Here is a 26,998-nt window from a genome sequence, read left to right as displayed (position 1 = left end):
TAATAAACAATTATTGATGTTGGAAAGCCGTGATAATACTGAGAAATGTCTGTCTCTAGTTAATCACAAATATTTTTTAATCTGACAGGAAATAAAGTTTTCCTATATAAAAACCTTTGCATCAACTTAGCTATTGATTACTGGTTCACCACTTTGAAGGCAGTGTGAAGCATGTATTATTGAGCAACACCACCCATCTTCCCATGGGAAGCTTATGTATTTGGTGGAAAGTGAACATAACAAAACCTGAAAATTGTTTATAATGTTTTCCACAAGAAACAAGCCGTGCAGAGTAGATGAAAGCACTTTGTAGAGTATCTTTGCAAATTTCAATTGTCAGGGTACTTTTCAGATAAAAGTTTCAGAAAATATCTTGAAATATATGAGACTTTTTTTTTTTCTTTTGTTTTTGCTTTCTGCCACTGACATATCCATTTCCTTTTCAGCTGGGTGGAACCATTGGAGATATTGAAGGAATGCCATTTGTTGAAGCATTTAGACAGTTTCAGTTCAAAGCAAAAAGAGAAAACTTCTGTAATATTCATGTTAGCCTAGTACCACAGGTAAGTTTTGGAATATTCTTCTTCTGCCTGAGCCAATTATATGGAATGTTGTTCTCTGAAAACAAAAACAACAAAGTCAACTTGACTTGAATTGGAATTCAGTATTTCATATACAAGTAAAAACAGTGGGGTCATTTCTGTTTCTGGCATATTATGGCTCTCTTTGGATATGTTTATTTCCTGTAAATATTATTGGCGTATTATGGCTCTCTTTGGATATGTTTATTATTATTTGCAATGAATTTTGTCTTTTAATCTGCAACTGCTTTGTTAGCAGATGTTAGTTGCTATTTGAGCTTTCAAAATGTGCCTTTTCAGCCCAATGCTACTGGTGAACAGAAGACAAAACCAACACAGAACAGTGTTCGAGCACTGAGGGGTCTAGGCTTGTCTCCAGATTTGGTGAGTCAATATATACAGATTTTTATTTATAGGTCATCTAGAAATATCCTTGCATAACTTGTGTTCAAAGAATAAGCCATAGTCTCTCAAGAGACATGAGGATTTTAGAAGAAATGCAAAATATGTGCTGCAAAGCTCCATTAAAGCCACAGAAATCAAATTAGTCAAAATCACTCTAATCACAAACTTATTTCAACTAACTTCTTGCAATATCTTGGGACTGTAACTAGGTTCTTCTAAAGGCATCTTTTTTGCAAAAATAATTCTTCACTGCTAAAAATAAGTGAAATCTCAACTCACTTTGTAGAAAGACCAAGAATGTTACTGTCTCGTAACATCCAGATTTTTTTAATGCATTATTAAGAAGAAGCAATGTATATATCTTCAAAAAATAAAAATTACTCTTAAGATAGTCACACAACTAAATTTTGTGTTGTGCTTCTTTCTGAAGTTTTTTTTTCAGCTCTTTCATTTTACTTTTATAAATGAATGTGTTTTTAACTACAAAAGCAATGGATTTGGAAATAGGGTATGTGAAAGATGTGTTTGGTGTCAAATGGATGTGACAGGATAATTGTAACCAGCTTGTGGAAGGAAAGACTTTTATTAATGTAATGCTGTACTGTGTTCCAAGTTTCAGGGCCTAATCTCCAAAATCCCTCTTGAAGTGGGAAAGTTGCCTGTTCATTTTGAAGGCTTTTAAGGCAATTGCCAGGGCCTGACTTCTCCCTCCACTCCAAAAAATAATTTTCTTTAAAAAGCCTGCTAAGTGTGTGTGTGTAATAAAAGGAGAACGGACAAACACGGTGACTGTCTTGCATCTTGGGTTCTTGCCTGGCGCAGTTCCGGGACTGCCAGGAGCACAGTATCATTTTTGGTTTTTGACTGCTGCTGTTGACACCTGAAGCAGGGACAGATCTCACTTGAGGTGCAGCCTCTTGGTGCCCTTATAAAGCTCCTTGAGTGCTGCTTCAGGACAACATTTAAATGGTTGCTGTCAGGGCAGCACATGGGGCAGCTCCTACAGCTGAGCCCATTTCATCCAGTTCTGAATCCCTGCTGCCTCCCTGCCTGCTCCCGGGCATCCCTGGGGTAGCTCAGCTCTGTGTGCCCAAGCCTCTCTGTTCTCCCTGGGGTGTTCTGTGTGCCAGATGGATGCTGTGCTGTGGCTGCAGAGATCCTGTACTCTGAGGCAGCACTTTAGTATGCACTTGTCAGAGCTGCCCTGTTGGATTCAATTCTTCCTCATTTTCTGTTATGTGTTATGGGCCTTTGCGGTGCATCTCTCCCATTTTTATTGTAGTTGTGTTATTTTCGTGCTGGTTCTGATGTTTTTGATTTCTGTGTCTGCATTAACTTTAAGTTTGTCTCTGCAAGACAGACAGCAGATTTCAAAGTGGGTTTACTCGTGCTCATACTATCAAGGTTTATGAATTATAACTTCAGCTTCAAACTGTGCCAAATTTTACATATGAATTGTGCTTAAGTGAATAGAATGTACAAACTGTTTCCTGATTGCATTTTGATTTAAAAGCACAATAACTTTCCCTTATACTTGGTATTTTTTTTTCTGTTTCTAGAATTACTTCTAAGGTTAGGGTAAGTTAATTAGACTCCATCAGAATCAGGGTAGCTAAGCAAGGTGATCAAAGGGCAGCTGGAAGTTTCTGAGCAAAAGGGCTTGATGAATTAAGTAGTTGCATTTGCTAGAAAGATCGGGAAAGTAACGAAGTAGTCTTGTAACAGGATCATCCTACTTTTTGTTACACTTTCAGGTTTCAAAATAACTTAAGGGAGTAGACTGAGTAATTAGTAGGCACTTTACTAGAGCAGTTTTGCATTTTGATCTAGTTGCCTGGAGTTACATACTGCAGAAAAAGACCCTTCCAACAAACACCAAAGCGTATAATTATTTTTTTCATCAGTTAAAAATTATCAATATTTTCTGAAATTACTGGGGTTTAAATGTATCAGCAAAATACTAGCACCAGTAAAAATTCCATACAATTATGAATTAGTTTTTTCTTCTTTGGCCTTGTTTTTGTCATGATGTCTAAATTAAGAAGATGCTGAAATACCGAAATACTCATGCATGTAAGGATAAGTATTATTGCTCTTAATTTAAATCTGATCCTATTGATAAGATTACAATATTTCCTTTGATTCATCATATTCATACTTGTAGAGATGCTAGACTTGAGGGAAAGAGTATTACAATAGTAGCTGCCAGAAAGAAGAATATGAGGAAGGAATATTACAGAGAATACCAATAAAAGATGAAAGAAAATTGGTCAGTATGGGCAGATGATGGATTTGCTTCTGCTTTGCTAGTAGATATTTGTGAGCTCTGATACATCGTAGAACTCCAACAGGGGGGAAAGAGTGAAAAAAGGCACATTTGTTTGTGCTCTGCTTCCAAAGGAGATGAATTTCACTACAAAATGTTGAGGATCTTCTATTGGTTTACCTAGTAAATATTTGAAGTTTTTCCTTCTCTTATGACAGATAGTCTGCAGAAGTGCAAAACCTATAGAAATGGCTGTGAAGGAGAAGATTTCCATGTTTTGTCATGTGGAGCCTGAGCAGGTCTGTACTTCAATGTTACATGTGGGAAAGTATACAAATACTTCTTTGCATTTCTGTTTTCAACTTCTGACTGCTTCAATCATGTGTGATTGTCTTTATAAATTTTATCTTGTTATTATGGATGCTATAGCATTTTCAAAATATCAGGAGTATAAATGTTAAGTTTTATGTCAAACAGTCATTAGTAATTTAAATGCATGTTGTGTAAAAGCTAATAAAAAATAGATTTTAAGTACATGGTTAATTGTTATACATAGCATGACACTCTACGGTTTTCACAGCTATGGCTGGTTTTATTCATTATTTATTGTTAAGTATTTATTGCCCATAAATCATCTCAGGTGATTATAATAATGGATGAGCAAAGTGTGGTTAAAGCTAGGTGATTTACTTATGTCCACATGGTCACAGCCACATGAACACTTACTGTGATTATATGTAATAGACTATTTATGCCCTTAACCATGCATCTGCTGTGTAATTATATATTCTTCTGTAATTCATGTGTAATTTTTCCCCTAATAGTTTGCAACTAATTGGTATTCAAATATTACTTTTGATTAATTGACTTCTCTTTAAATATTTTTGCAAGTGAGAGCATTTTACTTTTCAATGTAATGGATAATGCTGAAGGTTCAAGAGATTAAGATTGAATGGGCACATAGAGAGGCATGGGGCAGAACACACATGTACAGTTTGTGATGAACAGAAGCAGCTCGAGGGTAGCAAAGAGAGTACCCTTTACTGTTCATGTCTTGAAAACACTTGTGCTCAGGATTCTGAGCTCTGTGATCTCAGGTAAACCAAGCACAATCACCTTAATTGCTGGCAGCTTGGATGCATTTTATAAATGTGTTCTGAACAAAATGGTCCTTAAATAGACTGTACTCAGTAATTACATAGTTTAGATCACTAACAAAATACATTTAGGAGACTTTGTCACAACCAAATTTGGACTGTTTTGTTAGGTTTCATTTGTTTTCTTGCTTTCATGCTTAATATTCCTCAGGTTTGTGAGAGGGGAGGAAGGAAGTGCTAGCAAGCATGAGTGCTTGTGGGGCTAGATGTTTGCATTAAAACTGATGCATTGATAGGCTTGACGAGCCTATATGATGGTGTGAAGGAGAAGTAAAACACATTTTTACTTTTTGAGTAACTTTTTCCTTGTAGGTTTAACAGAACCTTAAATATTAGCTGTGCTGTCCTACTCATTCAAAAGGAAGGTATTTAAAAACCAGAATGTGTGTAGAATAAAAAATGCATGTAGTATCAAAAAGTGGAATGAATTTTTCCTATGAAAAATGTACCTAAGTTTTTTATGTTCTGCCTTTGTTTGTTAGGTCATATTTATTCATGATGTTTCTTCTACTTACCGAGTACCTATCCTATTGGAAGAGCAAGGCATAATTAAGTATTTTAAACAGAGGCTAAATTTGCCTATTGATGACCAGCCAAGTGATCTTCTAATGAAGTGGAAGAAAATGGCTTGCAGGTATTCTATGTTCTGCTGCTTTCTCTAGAAGTGCTGTAATTCAAATTAGGTTTTATCTGCTATGAAGTCACCAAACTGGACTGGCTGGGTGTAGTGCTGGTTGACACCTGTGAATGGTCTGGGTTTAAAAACACTGGCAGTTAGGAAATTTTAGGAGATATTTTGTGGAGTTAAAGAAAAAGCAAATGCTGTTAAAATATTTTTTTCTTTTTTTGGTGAAATTTGGTGTAGTGACTGAAGAACTTGTTTTTGTCAGATACGAAAGGTTGCTGAAGGTGTGTTCCATAGCTCTTGTGGGCAAGTACACCAAGCTAAGTGACTGCTATGCATCTGTTTTCAAAGCTCTGGAACACTCTGCACTGGCAATTAATTACAAACTGGATTTAATGGTGAGCATATTTCTGGCTTTTGCTTTTGGGAATACTTTGATTCTACTATTGTATCAATCTGTGGTAACCTACTAGTTCCCATCGTGTGTGGCAGTTTTAATTCATGTGAAAACTAAAAAACAAATCAGGCAGATAAATACAGACTGGCCAAGCATCTCATTTTTAAAAATAAATGTTTTCAGATTTAATTATTTTATTTGGAACTAAACTCACCTGAAAGGAACACTGAAATTTCCCAAAACTGGATCTGATGAAAAAACACACTTTATCTGCAAATTTTTATTTATTATCATAGCTAGATTTCACTTGTTTTCATGACATATAGTTTTATGGTGGATTTGGCAGTCCTGGATTAACAGTTGGATTCAATGATCTTAGACATCCTTTCTAACCTAATTATTTTATGATTAGAAAAGAGCAAATGTACCAGTCTTAAAAAAAAAAAAGATAAGACCAAAATTAGGTAAATTGGGTAAATGGCAGGTGGTCAGCCTTTTCTTGTTCCCTGGGAAGAGTATTTGCTAATACTCTAAAATGTTGTTTCGGTGTGCATGAAGAAACAAGAAAGTGGGAACAGCCAGAATTTATCCCTGGAGATTTTTAGATCCTGACTGGAAATGATCCTAAACAACCTGCTCTAATTTGACTTGCTTTGAGCAGGGAGTGAGTCTTGAGACTTCCCAATGTCCTTTCTGACCTACATGATTGTGTCACTGTAGTGTTTCGTACCAACAGCTGCAGAGTAGGAGACTTTTATGATATGAAAAATAGCCTTGCTTTTAGCAAAAAACATGAAAGGTGCCCTGTCTGAAAATCCACAGCAAGCTTCATGTGCAGTTGGCCTTAATGTTGGTGGGGCTTCTGCATTAATCAGCATGAAAACTCATGGTTGCTGAGCTCCAGTGCAGTGCTGAAATGTTAACAGACACAGCTCCCACTGTGCTTAACTCATGTCCAGACCTCCCTTTAGCGTTTATACCCAAAGGCTGTCAGTATAATCCCATGCTCTGAAGGAACTGCTTAATCTGAATGATGAATTGATGCTTCTTTAACTGATAAATGTTCCTTCTTAATATGTTTGGCAAGGAAAATACTTGTTAACTCCAACTCATTAGTTTCTCTTTCCAACCTCGTGGTGTCATAGTGTCTTCTTAGTTGGTTGTGTAATATTCTTCTAGTATAGAATAGCAACATACAAAAGTAGTTATTTTCCTGTTGTATTTTTGATGCCTTCTGGAATGTGGAAAAAGTAGAAAATGTTTGCTAGAAAGCAATCTTGTCTGGGAAACTTTCAGCAATCACCTTGTCAGTTGCCTTTCTCTGCACACAGGTGAGTTCTGCCATTTCAGATGATCTCATTTTTACGGAGGATAGACTCTACATGAGAATGTGGTTAATTATGTTAATATGAGAAAAAGAGATTAACAAAATGTTAATCTGAGAAAAACAGATTAACAAACCCAGAATCAATCTCTGATTTTTTATGTCCGCAGTGCTGTACATTATCCCCTCACTTCACTCTATTGGTGCATCAGGATCTGTGATTTTTAAGGACTCTAGAGATTCTAATGCAGTATTTCCAGGAGTATTTCCAGTATTTCCAGAAAGAATCATTATCTATGATAATGATTCTTTCTCCCTTTCTACCCAAGAGTACCCAGGAACACTTTTCTCACAGACTGCAGATTTTTCCAGTCTTATAATAAGATTGGACCAGCTGTGGTACCCAAAATCCAGGAAGGTAATCAGCACCACTCCTTGTTTGACCCTGGGTGCCCTAGGAAGGTAACCTGGGTTCAGAGTTACAAAGCATTCTAGTTAATCTGCTTACCTGGAAGGTGCCATACAGGGCTATAGGCAGACACAGCTCCTGAGCTGTGTGCAAAGAAAAGGGCTCAGATTGCTGCAGTTAGAGCAAACACTTGGTTTTAAAAGCAAATACTGCATTTGCTGAAAAGTCTTCAGTGAAGTTGTTAGAGGTTTATTGGCAAATGCACTTGAAAATCTTAATAATTTCTCTTAGCACTTGACCATATACTGTCTGTTGCTCTTTCTGTGGAAGAAGAGACCATTTCATTGCATGTTTTTCTTTATTAGTACATAGATTCAACAGAACTCGAACGTTCTACGGAAGCAGAGAACTCAGTCAAATATCACCAGGCATGGCACAAACTGTGCAAAGCAGAGTAAGTGACATTGGGCATTCTGTATCCCAAGTGCAGACCATAATATTTATTTCACGTGATGAAAAATGCTTCAGTAAATCAAATAATTTCTCCATGCATCCAGATTTTTGTTCCTTATGGGAAAGGGTAAATTGCATGGGTGGTGAAAAGCTTCAGCAAATCGAAGTATCAGTGTGTATTCTCAAAGTCTGCTTAATCTTTTTAGAAAAATTGCATTTTTTTTGGTTGTTGGTTTAGAGTTTTGATTGTTTTATTATTGTTTTGCTTTTTTGGATATCCTTTACAGTGCAGATCAGTTGTCAAAGGTTTTTTTGTTGTCAACATGCACACTGCAAATATCTCTGTTAAGAATCATTGCTAGGATTTAAATTTGTATTTTTAAAGGGATGTTGTTTCTTGTCTATATGCATTTAGCTTTTTTTGGTATTAGAAGATCTGAACTTTGGGTGTTGTGATTTTAAGCAGTGAATATGTAGCTAGTTTCTTTGAGCAATATTTATTTAAGCAGTGGGAATCACTGTGAAGTGTGATATTGGTCAGATGAGAATTGGGGTAGGTAGATGAAACAAATCTCCAAATTTGATTTCTTTGTATTCTGAATGGTCATATAAAACATGCCTTTTGTGAATTGTGCTTGCTTAGTTATAACCTCAAGAGTCTTCAAGTTGTGTGGATTCCTCTGCTGGCTTGACTCTACACATTAATTCTTTTATATATGTTATTACAGTGGCATTCTGGTCCCAGGAGGTTTTGGAATTAGGGGAACAGAAGGCAAACTCCAAGCTATCTCCTGGGCAAGAACAAAGAAAAAACCTTTTCTTGGTAAGATCATTAGAGTGAGAAATTACTGTGTTTAGGAGATGTATAGCAAGCTAATTTATTTTATTAAGAAAATAATAAAAAAAAAAAAGGCAACAGAAAACCCAAATTCCCACATTACAGAAGGATCCTGTCTTAAGGAAGTATGTGTGATGTTATGACTATCTGCCATATAAAGTACCCCTGGAGCATTGTCTTGTATTACACCTGCTATATGAGGAAGAAAAAAATCAATCCCTTCTGCAAAGGTTTAGCTTGCATGTACAAAAATGGAGAGAGTTTACTTCTCATTGTAATTATATCACTAGAATTCTCTTTATTAAACAGTATGCAGAAAACATAGATGTCTTTGGACCACTTTGCTATATTATTTTTTTTTTTATTTACTGGTGTATGTTATTACGGTAAAGTCTAAAGACATCGCCTGGCCTATAAGCTATGTGCTATTTGTGTAAATGCCTCTGAGGCTTTGCTTCCTACTCCACATTCCTTACTTTTAGGTGTCTGAGTAGTTGCTAAAGCAGCGAAGTTTGAATCTGGATATACCCAGGCTTTCAGCTTCTGTTTGTCTTTGCAGTAATTATTAGTAAAATAGATGAGAGGAATAAAATATCTTTGAAAGGGCTTAAAGCACATAATTGGTTCACATGTATTTATACTGTGCCAAGTTTGAAGTGTGAGTTTTACATTGAGCAACCACTTTTGGTTTAGGTTTTTTGTAAATCTGTGTATATGCAATGAATACCAAGATTTCAAAGTAGTCAAGTTTAAGACAGAACAGCAAGTCCTACTTTGTGGCTTGGAAAATCTGGAGTTTTTGTTTTCTCTTCTAGGAGTTTGCCTGGGAATGCAGTTAGCAGTTGTGGAATTTGCAAGAAACTGTTTGAATTGGGAAGGTGAGCTCAGTATGTTAGTGTGAATATGATTTATTTTGAGGAATTTTTATTCTCTGTGTGAAATATGTATCTATTATTAGAACTGTTTACAGATCCCAAGATTGTTAGATACTTAGCTCTTGCAGCAAGATCATTTTCAGCTAAGTACCTTATGCTACCTCTCTGTGCAAAGGAATAAGAACTCTTTGTTATGTGGATTGTTTGAAACCTGCTTTTTGATCTAAAGAGTGTAAAAGAAAATGTGCTTAGAGTTCACCTCTGTAGTCACTTTCTGAAGTGTGCTGGTGGTGAGAAGTAAGAGCTGAGAAGTGGTTTTCTCACTTGCCTTCATTAGCCAGAGTGGCCAAACAAGAGCCGTTCAGTAGTAGTATGAAGAGATTTAACTTATCAATGAATTTCTAATGCTAAGTAAGAGCTGAGAGGAAAGTGTTTTGGAAAGCAGAAAAGGGAACTTGTGTCTGAGGTCACATGCTTCCTGTGATTGCTTCAGAAGTGGTGCAGGATGTGTTTCAACTCATGAGATTGTAACATAAATGTAGACAAGCCCTGAAATGCCACAGAGCTGTTATGCATTTGTAGCGCATGTAGAGCAAATGTACTGTGTTTACTTTGAACTTCTGTTCCAGATGCAAATTCTACAGAATTTGACCCAGACACAAAAAACCCAGTTGTAAGTACTGTTTTTTCCCTGCATGTATTTTGTGAACATACATCTTCCTTAAAAAGAGTTACCTCTGTGTTAGCTAAAATCTATCTATATTTTTACATGGTCAGACATGAGGTGGTATCTGCTGTCCTTACTCTGTACTGTTTAAAAGGTATTTTCTGATAGTCTCTTGCCATTGCCTGTTTTCTTCTGTGAATTGCCTTAGCTTTATTTTTGTAATTTTTCTAATGGTTTCCTTTTGTGTAAACTCATGCTGGGAGTAGACAATAATGCTTAAGTTGTCTTTACTAGGGAATAAAATATAAAAGGGAGCTGAAAGGTATAGCACAAGCTATTACCAAAGTAAAAATTTGTATGAAAGATAAGAATTAAGTGGAGATGGGTTGAAAAATTATTATATTTCCTAAATATATATAATATAAATAACCACTAAACCTGTCCTCCCCATGCATCTTATGGTCCTCCTTTTGATAGAAATGTCAATGTCCCAGATATGGCAGTGCTCTCTGCATCATATGCTGATGATGGGATTTCAGAGTGGATTTTGCACCGTTATTAATGTAGTAAAACTTAAGAGTGATCAGGGAAAGAGGGTTTTAAGAAAATGAAAAATAACAGAAATAAATATGAGAAATAAAGCAGTATCTTGGTGTGAGATGTAAACATTTGTTCTAGTGACAAAGGAAGTGGTTTGCTCACAATACCTACTGTTTCTGTATGAATTTCCTTCAAAAGAATTTTGTTGGGTTTTGCAAGTAAAACATACTTTTTTCTGTCTGAAATGTGCAAATAAGCGGGTTCTTAGAACATTTGCTCAGTTTGTCAAAGTTGCTTATTTGCATAGGAAGGATAATCTAGTCTGAACTTTCAAAGGTAAATTAAAGACCTTCAGTGTTTCAGGTGAGACTTGATGCTAGAATTTGGTGGTGTTGGGAGGGGTCCTCAGGTGAGTGAAGGTCAACTTTGCTTTTGGCATCAAATTTGTGGTCTTGACATAGTTAGAGGTCTCTTCCTTTCCCCTTGACTATGTGCAAAAATGTACTCTTTCACTGCAGGGGTCAATTTCATAATAGCAGTGTGTTTTAAAATGTGTCGGGTGTTGAAAGCTTACTGTAAACTTTTAGATTGTAAGAAGGTAGAGCACAGAAGACTGATTCTGGGGAATCCTTATTTCTAGAGCTTTTTGATTGTCAGTTTTATTTAATGGTATTTAACTGGGTGATTTGCAGTTTAGATTCAAGGGCAAGTAAGGTAGATACGTTAAAGAGAAAATTGTGTGGACATGAAGTTAAGAAAATAATGAAGTGAATGTGTCATAGAAGATTAATACTTTGTTTACAATGGAAGTGTTATCATTGCAGTATGTGTAATGGGTATTCTGTTTTTCTGAGCTGCATTAAGGTTCTGAAATTGGTTATTGACAGTCATATTTCAGCATCTTAATCTGATCTTTGATGCCTCAGTTCTGGACAAGAAACAGATGTAAATCATTCCAAGTGGGAGATTTGCACTACCAATAATTACAGCTGCTAAATAATCTGCCTTAGCAGAGTCCATCTTGTGCTGAAAGCTGTTTAGATATCCTATATAATTAATAAAAACAGTTGGAAGAGAAACAGATTACTGAAGCTTTTGGACTATCGAACTGATGTAGGTGTTTCATTATCTAAGATGTTTCATTATTTGTAGATGTTTCATTATGTTTCATTTATCTAAGAAAGTTAATTGGAGTATATCAGCACTGATAATATCTTGTGATGCTACTGTGCACTAACTTAGGACTGAAGTAGTGTGCTTTTCTTTCGGTTTCCCCTCCTTTGAAAACAGAAGAGGGAAAAGGAGGATACTGGTGAGGCAGTAGTTACATTTCCTTTTATTATTTAAAAAAGAGACAGAACTTGACGCGTAGTTTGGCAGGGGAACTGAGGGGCATCATAAAATACACAACTACTTATGTTGCTTCTTAATTTGCTAAGCATTCAAGTACTCAGAACTGTACTACTAAAGTTGATAGTTTCATCTAAAGTGCTTAGAAAATATTTTAGTCTCTTTTGTTTCTCTTTGTTGACTGCATCTATGGAAATTTGAACCTTTTTGCTGCAAATAAAAACTACAATTATCAAGTAGTCCTGTATCTCAGTACTACACAGAATCACAGAATCATTTAGGTTGGAAAAGACCTGCAAAATCAAGTCCAACCTTAAACCAAATACCACCTTGTCAACTGGACCGTGGCCTTAAGTACCACATACATCTGTGTCTTTAACATCTCCAGAGATGATGACCTCACCACGTCCCTGGGTGGCCCATTCCAATGCTTAGGAACCCTTTCAGAGAAGAAGTTGCTCCTAATTTCCAGCCTGAACCTCCCGTGGCACAGTTTGAAGCCATTTCCTCTCATCCTGTTGCTGGCTGCCTGGGAGAATCGCCCGGTCCCCACGTGCTGCTGTCGGGCAGTTGTACAGATTGATGGGGTCACCCCTGAGCCTCCCTTTCTCAGGCTAAACCCCAGCCTCCTCAACAGCTCCATGTCAGACTTGTGCTCCTGACGCTTCTTCAGGTCTGTTGCCATTTTCTGGACATACTCCAGAACCTCAATGCCCTTTTGCAAGCCTGGAGCATTGCCCTAGCTCAGAAGGGAAGATAAAGGAGGTACATGAGCTCTGAACAGAGACCAAGTTCTTGGTTGATTATTTGCAGGTGGTGTTTCCATTATATATTTTTAAGCTTTCTGCTTTACTTCCTAGCCTTTTTGAAAAATAATGGTAGATAAATTTTTAGTATTCTTTGCAGGAGGATGGCTGTTCAGAAAGGTAACAAATTTGCTTGAGTGTAGAGCTTGGTGTGAAGTTTCTCACCTAAATGGTAATTTCAAAAGTAAGTCCTTTAAAGGGAAACTATGGTTTGAACTTCTAGTGAACTACATTCACTGGATGAATGAAGAGTTATTTGTTTTGTTCCATTTTCCTCATCTTCCTCTACTATTAAACTTAGCTCTTTTGAAATTATTCTTTTAATGATGTTCTTTGTTGGTTTTATTGCAACTGCATCTAATACTGTTCTGGAAGAAAAAAAATACTTTCTGGGAATAATTTTCCTTTTTTTTCTCTGATTTAAAAAAGCTAATTTTAATTTTGATCATTGTTCTTCATGAACAATTACACATTGTATAGGATTATGAAACTGAGCTTACTGCACTGGGTAAAATAACTGCATTTTCTATATACTCAAGAAATTGTGCAGAAGTATATTTTACCAGTAGGTGACACTCTTAAAACATGTTAATTTCCTAGTGCCCATGTTTCCTATTCAGGATGTCAGTAACCTGATTGAATTCCAAAATTTCTAAGGTTGTTCTAAGAGACGAAAGGAATGTATGTCTCACACAGGCAAAAAGCATGTCCTAAAATTCTGTGATTGTACTTAGGTGTGTGTGTAAAGTTGCTGGTGGAGCTTGGTTAGCATAATGTGCATGTGGTGTATTTACTTTTTAAATCAAACCATATTGTTAATTTAGAATGTTTTCATAGACCAGGAAACAAGTAATACATACAATTTTCTTTATTCCAAGAAATAACACATTTCAACAACTAAAGAGGTTTTGTAAAAGAGTGACCTGGAAGCATTTTAGGACAATCATATGATGTTTAAACATTATAATTTTAAGGCTCCTATTCATGCATCACTGGTGTGGAGTACTTTATTTATTCCTCACTTCATTGAGGGGAAATTCAGGGATAGGAACTACAGTAGTATGGGATCTTGAATGCACTTCATGGGCTTTGCAATTAAGCCAAGTCTTTAAGTGCATAAGTAACTTAAGAGATCGACATGATTTATCAATATAATGGATAATGTTGGTGTTAAAATTCAGTCCAAAATTCCAAGTTCTCTAGTAGGATTAGTCCCTAATCCACTGATTACTTGTCTTCAAAATATCTGTTCTTTATATTTCTCTTTTACTAATTTCTTCTTGAAGTAAATAATAATGTCCATGAAAACACATCTGTTTCAGGAATCATGCAATGAAAAGGGTAAGACTGCATCAAATAAGGTTAATGAGCTTTAACTGCAACAAGTCACTCAGTTTATATATACTTACATGTCATAACAAAAAAGTACATACTTATGTAAATATAATTTAAAATTAGTATCCAGTGTTGCAGTTATCATACTTGGCATTGTTACATTGCTATTGAAAATAAGTACTTTATTTAAAAAAAAATGAACTGCTTGTTTTACGAAGTGTCATCTTTTGTGAATGATGAAACTGATCTGTGAGGAGTATTGGATAGGATGGATACTCTAAGAAACACTCTTCAAATAGAATGCTGCATCTTTCTTTTTGCGTGTTTTAGAAACTGTGTGATTTGAAATTCTCTAGACGTCCAAATGATAGCCCAGGTAAAGCAGGATTTGTTAAATAACACCTCAAATGTAGCATGAAATAGAAACAGTAATTCTGAACTAGTTGGATGGCATTTTAGCTGGAATGTGTGGCTGGTGACTGTGGATGAAACACAACACAAACATGCTTTCTTTTCTGTTAAATCTTTATTCCATATGCCTTAAAATAATAACAAATCTGTGGGTTTAGATGTACACATTATGTAAACAAATACCAGGGTCTTCTTCAAGGCAGTGATACTCGTTCTTCCAGATGCCTCACTGTCCTGTACCAGTTATCTTTTTTACAATCATCAAAAACTCATCAAAGCTGACAGATCCATCCTTATTTTTGTCCAATGATTTAATTATGTTATCAAGTGAGAATTGATCCTGTTTTTATAGGACAAGAATTAAAAAAAAAAAAAAAGAGAATGAAATAATTAGATTACAATGAGCATTTTTCTACAAAGCATGTTGCCAAGAAATGATGCATTCAGTGACAGTCAGTGTTACTTGGAGGTGTTACTGGTGGTGTTGTATTTACTGGTTTGACTGGTTCAACTAGTAGGACAGTGTCTGCTGTTGTCTGCCAAAAATGTTGACAAAGATGTATAACCATTTGTGAAAGACAAAGTATTACTCAGATGGCTTACTTCAGTCTTCTGGGTAAATTTGGAATCTGGGAAATGGAGCAGGTGAAATAGCTGTGGCAGGTGCATAATCACTGGTAAAAAATAATATGCATATGACCTACTCCTTTATTAGAAACTAAATTGGGTCCTGCATGCACGTTTTGAAAAAATGTTGCTAATTTCTTTATGCTTTGGGCCAGGATCTGAGGATCTCTTTTCCATTTTCTCTTTTCTCTTTTTCCCTCTTTAGTAGGAATACTGTATTCACTGTTAAAAACATCTTGCTAATATATTAAATTTAGTTTAGATTATTAGCTTCTTTTATTTGTCATGTCTGGTAAGAGTGCATGTAGCATCCTGATGCAGTGAATATTCTGATAACAACTCTGATAAGGCTAATTAAATAATATAAACCAAATTTGAAGTTATAATTTAAATTCATAAAATGTTTTCTTTTGTTCATACCATGTAGTTCTGCATGTTTTGTAATAATCTGTTATGTTTTGATATTGATTTATTATGGTGCTACAAATATCTGCCAAAAGATTTGTTGCTTGAAAATGTCTGAGGTCCAGACAGAAAACATCAGTGTTGCTCTTTCTGAACAGTTCCATTTCCACATATCTGGGAAAATTAATATGATGTTGAATTGTCTTTAGTGTTATAAAAAGAATTATATTTCTGAAATTGCCATCACATTTCTGTTACATTTTGGCAATCAATTTCTAAGCTGTCTTTTCAGAAAAAGAAAAAAACCCTTTGTGTTTTATTAGGGTTTTTTAGAGAGTCTGTTGTTAATAAGCTATTTCATGTTAATTGAAATGACTAAATTTCTAATTCTCAAAATACTGTAATTTTTATGGGAGTGCCACTTATTTCAGACCTTCAGCAAAAATTGCTTATGTGAGCTATCCAAAACACAGTATTTAAAGATTAGTCTAGCAGAAGAATCTAAATTGAGTCCTAATGCAATTTAGGAAAGATTTAGCAGAGAATATATATAAAATCAGAACATAGATTTTTTTTTTTTTATAGCTACAGGATATAGGTATTTCTCCCTCTAGCTCAGTGGCATTGTTCTGGAATGGCAAACTTCTTTTATTTTGTGATGGTGGTAATTTAACCTAGATAGAAATTGCCTGAGGTCTCTTGCTTTTAAATGTGTTCTACTGTTTTACTTGGTTTATAGATTTTTTTGGTATATATTTTATAGATTCGAGATTCATTATTTAGATTGAAATGAAAAATATTTTATAAGATTCAGATACAGTATTTCAGGTGAAATATGGCTTGCATTAAAAAAAAAAAAAAAAACAACAAAAAACCAAACCCAAACAGAACAGCTCTTAGATTTTTTTGCATTTGATTTCATAGGAACTTTGTTATAAACTCTGTGCTCAAGTGTCTGTTTGATGAACAGATAAAATATATCCAAATATCAAATATCCAATGTAAATGAAGTTTTATAAGCCAAACCTTATTTAAGAATTACAGATTTAGTGAAACCATTTGGGCACAGTAATCTGCCCTTTTTCTCATGCATTCCATGGCAACATAGTGAATACAAAGAGAGTGAAACTCACCTTCAGGTACTGTGCAAATTGATTCTGAAGTAGATTCTTCAGCCCACCAATGGACAGTGCACTGGTGCTGCCCTCCTGTAAAGCATACTGGGTAAAATACTTCAGAAGGTTTTCATTGAGTAAATGTTCCATGTTTCTCAGATGTTGTCTTGAAGAACAACTGCAAACAAAACAGACAATAACAATCACAATTTGAAATATATCTATGACACTCTCTTCATTGTTTAATTAACCATCTAATGGGTAATACTTAACCTAGATGAAAAGAGTTGGGTTTTTTCCCTGTAAAATTGATCAACTTTCCCAAGAAAGGAAATTATCTAAGTTAGGTTTAAGGGTTTGAAAGACCCAATATATTTCGGTTATGCTTACCTCACTCGGAACCCAGAGCTTTCAGATGTATCCAGCAGTGAGAGTCTCTGATTGGGGCAACCTTTATAGTTGCTTGAATACTCCACCCTAATTATGAAACTAGCATGTGTCATTGAGTCAGTGCACTAGTTATTGTGTTTTCAGTAGTCAAAGGAGTAGGATACTTTAGCAGTAGAAATTAGTAATATTTTTTTATCTCTGAAATGTGTCATCATCCTCCACTGCACTTGATGTATATTTATCTTTATAGGTGATACTGGAGAGGTCTTCTTGCTTGAATTTGTGTGTTCTTCACTTCAAGGTGAACTACACTCAGAGAAGTGTGATAAAGACTCCTGTGGTGATATGTATAACATTTGTTGTTGTAGTGGCCTTTTGGAAAATGGCAATTATAAGGTATTTTTAAACATATCCAAATACGTAAATAAAATTAAGAGAGCCACTTGCTCTTTGTGTGAGTAGTTAATTACACTTCTCCACATTTTGTGCTATTTCTTAGCACAGGAAAAAGATGAAGTTCCTGTGGAATAATATTTTGGTTGCTAGTGTTAAAAAACAAAACATTGCATGATGTGGATGGTAAAGAACTGAAGTGTTCTAAATGAGAAAGTTTTATGTGAGGTTCTGAAAACGAGTCCCTTCTTGGGAACACCTTTATAACTGATTATTGTGTTCTGCAGGTTCTGAATGTTCCATTGAGAATGTTCCATTCTGAATGTTCCAATGGTTTTATCATCTTCCATTGATGGTCTGTGGGACATCCTGGAGTTGATAATCAGCCTGTGGTTGATGCTTCATGACCCAACATTGTTAATTTTACAGCTGCTGAGTTACTGGTTCTGGCTGTGGTTTCTCCTTGTGGTTTCTAATCTGCCTGCTGTCTGTTGTCATTTTTTTGTGCTTGGCTCCAGGTCCACTGACTAGATTTTTCACCCTGTCCATCACTTCTTCAGAATCAGTTGTCATTTCATCATTTATAACTCTAAACAAAGAGCTTTGTGGGTCTGTAGGAGATGGATGGGGCAGAAGGGATGTTTTTGGAACTGCAGATGTATGGGTGTAGGATTCCATAACAGGCAAGTAGGAGGCTTCCTGAGAAAACCAGGCAAACCTAGGTAGATGAGTTATGTAAATATTGCATTAGCAGCCCTTTTGAATGTGTTTGCACTCACTTCCAAGTGTCAGAAGAGTGTTAGAAGAGTCCCTAGAGATCATATAAATAAGTACTTCCTTTTCCCTGGAGTGGGGTCTTCAGTATTTATGCTGGATGTCTGCTCAATATATTCTTAAGTGCCTTAAATAATGGGGAATCTACAGCCTCCTTATCTTACCCTTCTGGGTTTTCTTAGAGTGCATTTCTGTGTGTCCACAGGCCTTGATGCCCTTAAGCCCTTTGATTCTCCTGTCCCTGCAGATAGGCAGAACAGACATCTTCCTTCTTAAAATGGCCTTTGACATCAGTGAAATTCCCCATCTTCCTTTTTTTCTTTTTTTTGATTCAGAAATCTTTGATAGTTTAGTCTTCCTCTGTGAGTCCTGCTACTTAGATCTAGTAATTTCTTCATCTCTTTCTGCAGTTGTTTCCCATTCTGCTTGAGATGCCATGTCCAAAGTTGTGGCCCTTGTTCACCTCTCTGGGTGCTCATGGTATTGCAGATTTTAATAGTTACAGAGGCATTTGGTTGATGAGGACAATCTCCCTGTGTTATTTTACAGGGAGGTGTCCAGCTACAGGGTTTTAACAGTGGAAGACTTGTCAGGTTTCTTGACACTTAATTTCAAGGTTGTGGAGAGGACAAATACACTGATTTAAAATTCAGTGCAAAAGCTTGGCATTGGCTTGGAATTCACAGAACTGGGGCAAGGCATCTCCCAGTATCTGTCCAGTCCAGCTGAAGGACAAAGCTGGTAATGCACTTTCTCCTTTTTTTTTTTTAGCTCTACAGGATTTGCTTTTTTGGCTCTACAGGATTTCAGGAGCTGCTGCTGTCTATCCTAACAGAACCTCTCCTCCTGCTGTGGGATATGGGAGTAGCAGTGCAAGCAACCATGGGGCTGGTGGCTTGGAATGCATTGTATGGGTTAGGGTGGGTCCCATACACCAAACTGGGGCATGAACTCCATGGTTGTTCATGACAATAAGATAATCATAAATCCTTTTGTCTTTTTCTTTCTGCCAACAAAATAAAAAAAATATTTTCTACTTTCTTCTTTCATCCTCTTTTCCACCTCTGGTAGGTGGTCAAATTTTAGTAGTATTGTGTGACTGGGTGATCTGCTAAGGCTTCTGTTCTCCACCTGCTAATTCCTCTCTGCAGCTGCAGTCTGGTGGCTTCACCATCCTTACTGCATTATCCCTTTTGGAAGCAGTGCTGGGAAGCTGGTGTTCCTGATCTGTATTGTTGACATTACAGTGTTTGCAAGATTTGTTTTAAGTATTCAAATGACTTCTCTTTGTACCTAAGGCACCTCCCTGAGTACAAAATGTAGTAGTAAGATGCTTAGTGGTATGGAAAAGCTGCATTTCGAGGGATCACAACTCAGAATTCAGCACATCAGTCTTGTTAGTTTGCCAAGGTTCATTAAAGAACACCACCTAATTGCAAAATAGCATAACCAGCTTTACTGAAATGTCTTCCTGGGAAAGTGAGAGACCAATCTCTGAAATTTTGGGTGATTCCTCAAGAGTTGTGTGCCAAATCTGGGGATGAATTCAGTGTCCTCAGACCACCTCTGTTCTCAAGGCAGAAGTGGGATTTGCAGTTTGATCTCCTGACTCTTCATCCTCTTCATTCTCATTTAGCCTGCAGTGCCCTGCTCCAACAGTTTGTGTGGCATCTCTGAACTCTGGAATCAGTCACAGAACTCAGTTTGACAGGCCCCAGTACATTGTTTTTTCCAGAAGACCTCTTTGTAGGACTTAAGTGCTATTCTGAAATAAATCCATCTTATCCAGCACAGCCCAGCAATGGCAGAATGATACCCAGGTGTAAGGAATTCTGGTTGCTCGCTAAGAATTTGAAAAAAGTAGGGGAAGATAATATGTTACTGTTGCTGCCCTTAGATGATGTGTGACTAGCAGACGTCAGCATTTATCTGTGCTAAAGAACAGCACTTGGAGCTTTGATGTCTGTGCAAGCTGACTTCCAGTGTAGAAGCAGCAATCCAACTTTGGTTCCAGTCCTTGCTGCTCTTTCTTGCATGTGTGAAAATATATAATTCCTGCAGTTTATGATATAATTCAGCTGGGTTTGCCCTGGTCTAGAGAAGTCATAGTAAGTACAGTATCCTTTTGGAATTGACATTTTTATTTTGCTTAGATAAAAAGGCATTAGCAAAAAGAGAACTAATTTGGTAATGTCTTGTAAGTTTGTTTAGGGATGCACATCACATATCCATGTGATGGCTGTGTGTCATTTTCTGTGTGCAGAGATTCAGTATTCACTCAAAACTGACTGTTGGTGAATATTTCCCTAGCAAACTGGTTTGTTGGGATATTTGGAGCTAGCAATTCCAGTCACATTGGAGAGTAAGGGAACACAAGATGCAGGGATGATTGAAGTTTGGGCACCACCAAAGCGGTAGGAGGAGTGAAGTTTATGGCACCACAGTCATGTGCATTTAATGATGGATTAAATGGGATGGTAACCCAGGTGCTCTCTCTTTTGCCCTTGTCACATCCTTCCTGCCACCATTGATGGCTGAATGTTATGTGAATCAGTGCTCCTTGTTTACCTTAACAAGCTGGACTATAAATTGTGTTGGTCTGCAGATGGATTTCTATGCCATTCATTGACACTCTTGGAAGGGATAGGGCACCCTCCACAGGGGTGGGGCTGTCACCTGAGGGCAGTGACTATGTCAAATCATCCTGTTTAATCTCCTGGTGATGGGTTAACACCCTAACCCTCCAGTATTTTTCCACTTTCTTTGGTATATTTTATTGTAGCAGCACCAGACTCACTTGTATATAAGCCCAGCTAATTTAAGCAATTTCAGGGATCTCTGTGATGCTTATTTTACAGCCTAGACAGAGTATTGAAATGTCTGCTGTCAAAGTGAAGTTTGCTGTAATGGAGAAGATGCCTTTGTGGATGTTGAGCACTTGAAAAGAAAGAGCAGGAAGCGGCTTTGTGCTTAGTGTTCACTTAGTGCTTGTGCATCATCTCAGGCTTACAGACATCCATCACTAGATTAAAGCCCTTTGTTAACTTTTTTGTAGCAGAGAAAATGGGAGATGTGGGAGAAAGATGATGGGACAATTAAAGTAAATTGGGGTGGACTGGGTACTCTATGGAATATATGAGTTCTATCTGATTTGCAAAGCAATCTTGCAAGGTGTCAAGTTTGATTTCTTATTGAGTAAAAAAGCAGTGCAGAATTTGTATCGAACTAGTGCTGGTATAAGAATGTATGTGTGTCTGTGCCTCTGTAAATTACCAATCCCCATGCTGCATCTGAAATGAAATATGGGATACCTTGTACTGTAGATAATTTGCAAATAATGAAATCCATAGAGATGCACATGTCTGCTGCTACCATGGTGTGTGTTCATTTCAGCTCTAAGGGCTTTGGTGAGTTTTGCAGAGCATCAGTCCCACAACTGCAGGAAGTCATATTCAGACATTCTTGACCTGTCTACAAAAAAGAAAAGGCTTTTAAAATTGGGATACTGAAAGCCAGTCTAACCCATGGGTAATTTTTCCAAGATATGTGGTGGCTGGCAGATGTGGGAACTATCTCTGTAGTGCAAATAGGGGGGTTGTGATAGAACATTTCAGTGTTGTCACTTGGTTCTTACTGTTGGCCTAGGAGGAGACAAAGGACTGACTGAGAGAAAAGGAACCTTCAGTGAACAAACTTTCTGAAAAAGATCAAATTATTACGGGTGAGAAGTTCAGCAAACTGCACTACAGCCATTGTAGAGAACATGGCATTGCTTTGAGGGATGGAATTGTTAGATGGAAGTTGGGGATGAGTTGTAAAATCCTTTATGTGTCACAGGTGATGCATTCCCTATGTTAAAATTGTCATTGTTTGTAAAACCTGTAGTGGCGACGTGTAAAAGGGTTGTCTCATTTCACAAATTAAACTTGAGCTATATGGGTTATCCTGACAAGAGTCTCTTGCAGGCCCTCCCTTGTGACATACACCTAATGAGATGTTGAAGGTGTCTCCCTAAACAGGACTGGGTGCGACTGCTACAGGGATGAATTATTTAATAAGATGCATTGCTTGTAGTCAGCTTTAAATTGGTCATGTGTTATTCATTGTAACTATATGTGTCAGCTGTTGCTGCCATATATACACATCTGGCAAACTAATTTATTGCTGAAACTCCCTGTGATGTAGATATTGCACAAGATAATTTTGAGGGAGATTGTGTTTCAGTAAGAGGTTTTATCCTTCCATTTGTGAACCTTGACTTTTGCAGCAGTGCAATCTGGTTGTTAGTGCCGCAGCTGAAATTTGCAGTTACGTAGTTGTTAAAACCCTAAACCTTTCTGTTCCATACTAAACTTGGATTTATTTTTTGAAATTTTTTAGAGTGATCAAAAACATGTAAATCTCCATTCCAGCAGAGCATATATGGATTTATGGAGGAGTGGCTTTGGTTGAGTTTCAGGTAGATCAAAGTAAATATAAGTACAACAATGCTGTACAAGAGGCACTAGTGAGTCTATTTATCTGGTGAGATGAGGTATTTTCTCAGCTACCCTTTGACGATAGAGATGCCTGGAGTCTCTGGATGTCACATCTGTATCTAAAACCCTTTCTTAACCCTGAAGAAAAATCCTGAGGAGAGTGGGAATCAAGTTTGTAGTTAATTTTCAGACCATTGTTTTTGCTCTCAACAGTACATACCTGATGGACTGTTCAAAAGAGGTCTAGAGGTGCATCTGATAATACACATGGGCACCTAATTTAGGGATTACATCACACTGAGATGTCTGATCTCAAAAGGGGAAATGTACCACTAAGAAACTCCCTTGCCCAGCATATTTTTTAGCTAGACATAGTTATAATCTGCTTTCATGTGAGTCTAGGACTATTGTCTGTCAATGTACTAATCCTACTGGTGAGTCAGAAATGTCATATCTAGTTGTCTTGATCCTGGAAGGGTGTAATCCATTTTGTATTCTTAGAATTTATTTAAAATTATTTGACAGACAGGAGTCTGATAATATATGAGTTTGTGTAGCTTTCTTGTAAAGCCTACAGCTTGAGATGATGGTGTGGTGATAGGAGTGGTGATAGGTGTGGTGACACGATAGGATCCTCTTGATTAGCTTTGTGTGTATGTGGGAAAGATGGGGAATCCTGGGTTCTGGATTCTTTAGAACAGTTCTGGCTTTTCTATTAAACAGCAGAAGCTGAAAGAAAGAGTATTCTGGTGTTTTCACCCCATGAACAAGAGTGCAATCTTCTGTGGATGTACACTGGGTAGGGACAGGGGGCTCTCAGCAGTTAACCATGTTCAAGCCCCTGTAAATCAGTGATTGAGGTCTTTTATCAGAATTGTGCTGCAGTGACCCTTTAGGTCCCTGTGACCCTGCTGGAGCTGTGCTGACTTTGCTGCTGAAGTGGAAGGGAATTACTGAGATAATGCCACAATACTGAGCTGAAGGTGCTTGTGCTAGATAATGACCAGCTACATTCTGCCAGGAAAAGGTAAGTTTGGGGAAAACAGCAGCAACCATGAGAGGTGCCCTTAAACAGAAAGAAATTCAGGTAATTTTTTGTAGAAACATTTGAATCTTTTCAGTTTCTTCCCCTTGAGCACTGTGTATCTGGATGGTCAGCCTTGCTGGTTTGATCAGACTCAGCAGTACAAAATGCAGAGAGAGAAATAAATAGAACAGTGGTAAGAATGTTGGAGCTCTCTTTGAGAAAGAGGAGCTTATATGCACCAGTAGAGCTCCAGAAGTTACTAATTCTCAATCAGAAGTCTGCAGGTAAGCCATACCTTGTAAAATCAGATTATTAGTGGTATTCTGGGATATGTTTCATAACCAATGGGAAACATAACAAAAGTCATGCTACAAAGTAATGTCTTTACCTTTGGCATAGAAATTCCTCATCTTGTTAGCATTTTGATGTATTAGTGTCTACATATAATAGATGTTTGCTAAATTATTTCCAAAGGAAAACTGTCAAAATTACCATTAATAACTTTCAGGTCTCTCTGAAAGTTTAAAGGAAATTTAGGACAATGGAAGCAAGAAGCTCCTAGAAAAGTCTTCCCCTATTCTCTATTTTGACCAAGTAAGTGTGGAGACATCAGGGAAAAATCAAAGAAATTAGAGGGACTAATGAGGCCTATGAGAAGAGTAGCAATTGTCTAACAAACAGTATAGACCAATCAGTTTTCTTACTACTTTGTATGTGATTATGGCCTATTGAAAGAAATTAAGCTGTTGCTACTTACAGAAATTGTAGCTAAGAAAGGTGTAGTACTTGTATTCCTATCTTAATTTTAGATTTTCTAATCACCCAATTTGAATATTAAATCAAAACCAAATTATTCTAGGTTCAGTAAGTAACTGGAGTGGTAGTTTGGAATTTCTCAGTTTAGACAAGTGCATCATATTTAAATATCTATAAAGCAGAACTTTGAAGAAGCAGATTTGCATTTTGCTGTAAACTGCAATTAACGAATTATCCACCTCAGCCATAATTCACTTCTCAGCTGTGCTGGTGAGGAAACCAGCTATCAATTAAGTAGAATTTGCCTTAAAGCAAGTTTCATTTATTTTGGGTTAGTGACTAATCTTCCCTTCAACACAAAAGTAATTTCCTTTTTTGTTTTGTTTTTGTTTTTTTTTTCCTTCCTGTAATACACAGGAGTTAACATCTAAACTGTAACAAAATGTAGCTTTAAGTAATTTCTTAGGATTCAGAATGAAGAATGGAGAGAATTTTATAAGAAAGTTTTAAGTGTCTTCAGCTTGTGAGGCAGTGCACAAGATACCATGTGGAGCTCAACCTTAAGGGTGGCACCAGTTTGAAACAGACCTGTGTTAACCCCAAGATACCTGTGCATGCTATGCTGAAACATCAAAAAAGGAGAAACATTGCTTTTCCTATGAGACATTTTTCCCAGACATTGGTTGTCCTCTGAGAGAAGTCAATTTTTCCCAGCACCTCTGCACAGTCACCTTCTATTGCCCATTGGATCCTAGTATTAAAAAGCCCTAATATCTGGCTGTGGAGAATCTGGAATTATAAATTTGAAAATAATTTAAATAATAAATTATACATTTGAAAATAATAACCAAGTGGTTGAAAACCACTTGGTGATTATTGCATGGCCACTAAAAGATAATACAGATTTATTAGCTGTGGCTTCCATTGGCAATGTCATTTGACCTGGCTAATTAGGGAGAGCCTGTGTAGCCATCAGAAACATAATTTGTCATGAAACTGTTAACTTTGGTCTTCATTGATGAGAAGGAAGCCCAGCATTTGCCCAAGAGCCTGGAAGAACCACCAAAACCTCAGTATTGCTCAAACCATAAAATGAAAAATTAGTTTGACAAATCACAGCAGACCTGCTGCGTCTGCAAATGACGCAGATCAGTGACAGGATTTTCTTGCACAGCTTGACTTTGTGTACAACTTTTTTATCTTGTGGCAAAGAAATATTCTATTCTTTCTCAGAATAATCCATTTTAAGTAGTGATAAATAGAGTTCTTGCAAGGTTTGTTTTGTCTTGCTGTTTCTCTCACTGTGAATCTGGAAGTTTAAGTGAGACTGTAAAGAAACTGTATGAATTAACTAATACAAAGTAAATTGCCATTTTTGAGATTTAGTATCATTAATACCAGTATGTGGTAAATATATTTATATTATCACCTTCTCACCCAACTTACCTCATTTTTACCTGTATTTTCTGAGCTGAAACTTAAGTTATGAGATGCTAAATAATATCTGTTTTCTTGGAGAAATTAGAGAGCCGGTACTTAAGCAAACAACTGAAAAAGTTTCTAAAAATCATTTTTTCAGTGAACTTATTAATTCCACCACATACTTGCAAACTCAGCAAAACGTGAAGGTCAAGTGACAAATAGCACTGAGAGGACCTTTATTTTAGATAAAGAATTAACAGGAGAGAACCCTGCTTTCCTCTTAGAACCCAGATTGAGCTGATGAAATAGATTTGTGAACTAAGCACACCTATAATTATTTCACAGGAAGGCAACGTGTGTGGTGCTCTGCAGTGCATATTGTGGTATCACCTTTGCTTTAACAAGAGCTCACTTGGTGGGACCACAGCTCCATTTAGACCAAAGTCCCCCTTGGCCAGACTTGACCTGTCTCTCCCTTTACAAAATCTTTGTTGGCAGTGTCCCAACCTGTTACAGCTGCCCAGGTGCCCTGTACTTCTGCACTTTTGTTAAAGCATCAGCTACATTGCCTGGCCTGGCCATCAGGTGGTTCAGACTCTGGGTCTCTCTATCTCCATTGAGACATTTGTCACTTGGGTGGCTGTGGGTGTGTCATGATGGGCAGTTATCCACCACAGGTACTAGATCCACTGTTTCACCCTTCAGTCTCTTCAAAATTGAATGAGTACCACCTGTTTTTGGTGATTTTTTACTGTCTGTTTTGTCTGTTTTATATCCACTTCTTTTAACACTTCAATTTGAGAGTTTCCCCTGAAGATGGATTTTAGCTTGGCAATGTCTTTCAACTCCTTGACACTGAACAGAAGCAGAATGCTCATGTTTTTTCTGCCATGGTCATTGTTCTGTGTATGAGTTCTATTTCTTCTTTTAGTCCTGATATTTGATTAATTTCATAATGCCATTTTTCTCCTTAAATGAAAATGAATAAAAATAATTTAGTCTCAGTTATTGATGCCTTTTACAAGTTTCTTCTTAAATATTTGGGGGATGGGATTAGTGATTTGGTATTTATATATATAAACTTAAAAGTATTTGTGTTTCTTCACTTGGACATTTAGTTTCTGTGAAAAATGCCTTCTTGCTGTTAATGAACTACAGTCTTTCTCTTTTCT

At 36.8% G+C, this 26,998-nt stretch overlaps 1 protein-coding gene across 2 annotated transcripts in view; it reads left to right on the top strand.

Moving 5' to 3' along the window:
* CTPS2 (CTP synthase 2) overlaps positions 1-26,998 on the top strand; it is a 57,019-nt gene that overhangs the window by 5,007 nt on the left and 25,014 nt on the right. For both annotated transcript variants that reach the window (XM_021532338.3, XM_077781618.1), the window contains exons 5-13: positions 447-563; positions 882-965; positions 3,471-3,551; positions 4,892-5,043; positions 5,300-5,432; positions 7,530-7,618; positions 8,346-8,440; positions 9,271-9,333; positions 9,960-10,003. In XM_021532338.3, the coding sequence (XP_021388013.1) occupies positions 447-563; positions 882-965; positions 3,471-3,551; positions 4,892-5,043; positions 5,300-5,432; positions 7,530-7,618; positions 8,346-8,440; positions 9,271-9,333; positions 9,960-10,003 (858 nt within the window). The remainder of the gene's footprint in view (positions 1-446; positions 564-881; positions 966-3,470; positions 3,552-4,891; positions 5,044-5,299; positions 5,433-7,529; positions 7,619-8,345; positions 8,441-9,270; positions 9,334-9,959; positions 10,004-26,998) is intronic.

The sequence above is a fragment of the Lonchura striata genome, chromosome 2 (assembly GCF_046129695.1).
Source record: "Lonchura striata isolate bLonStr1 chromosome 2, bLonStr1.mat, whole genome shotgun sequence".
In the NCBI taxonomy this organism is placed as follows: domain Eukaryota; kingdom Metazoa; phylum Chordata; class Aves; order Passeriformes; family Estrildidae; genus Lonchura; species Lonchura striata.
Note: the sequence above shows the minus strand (reverse complement) of the source record. Positions and strands in the feature narration are given on the sequence as shown.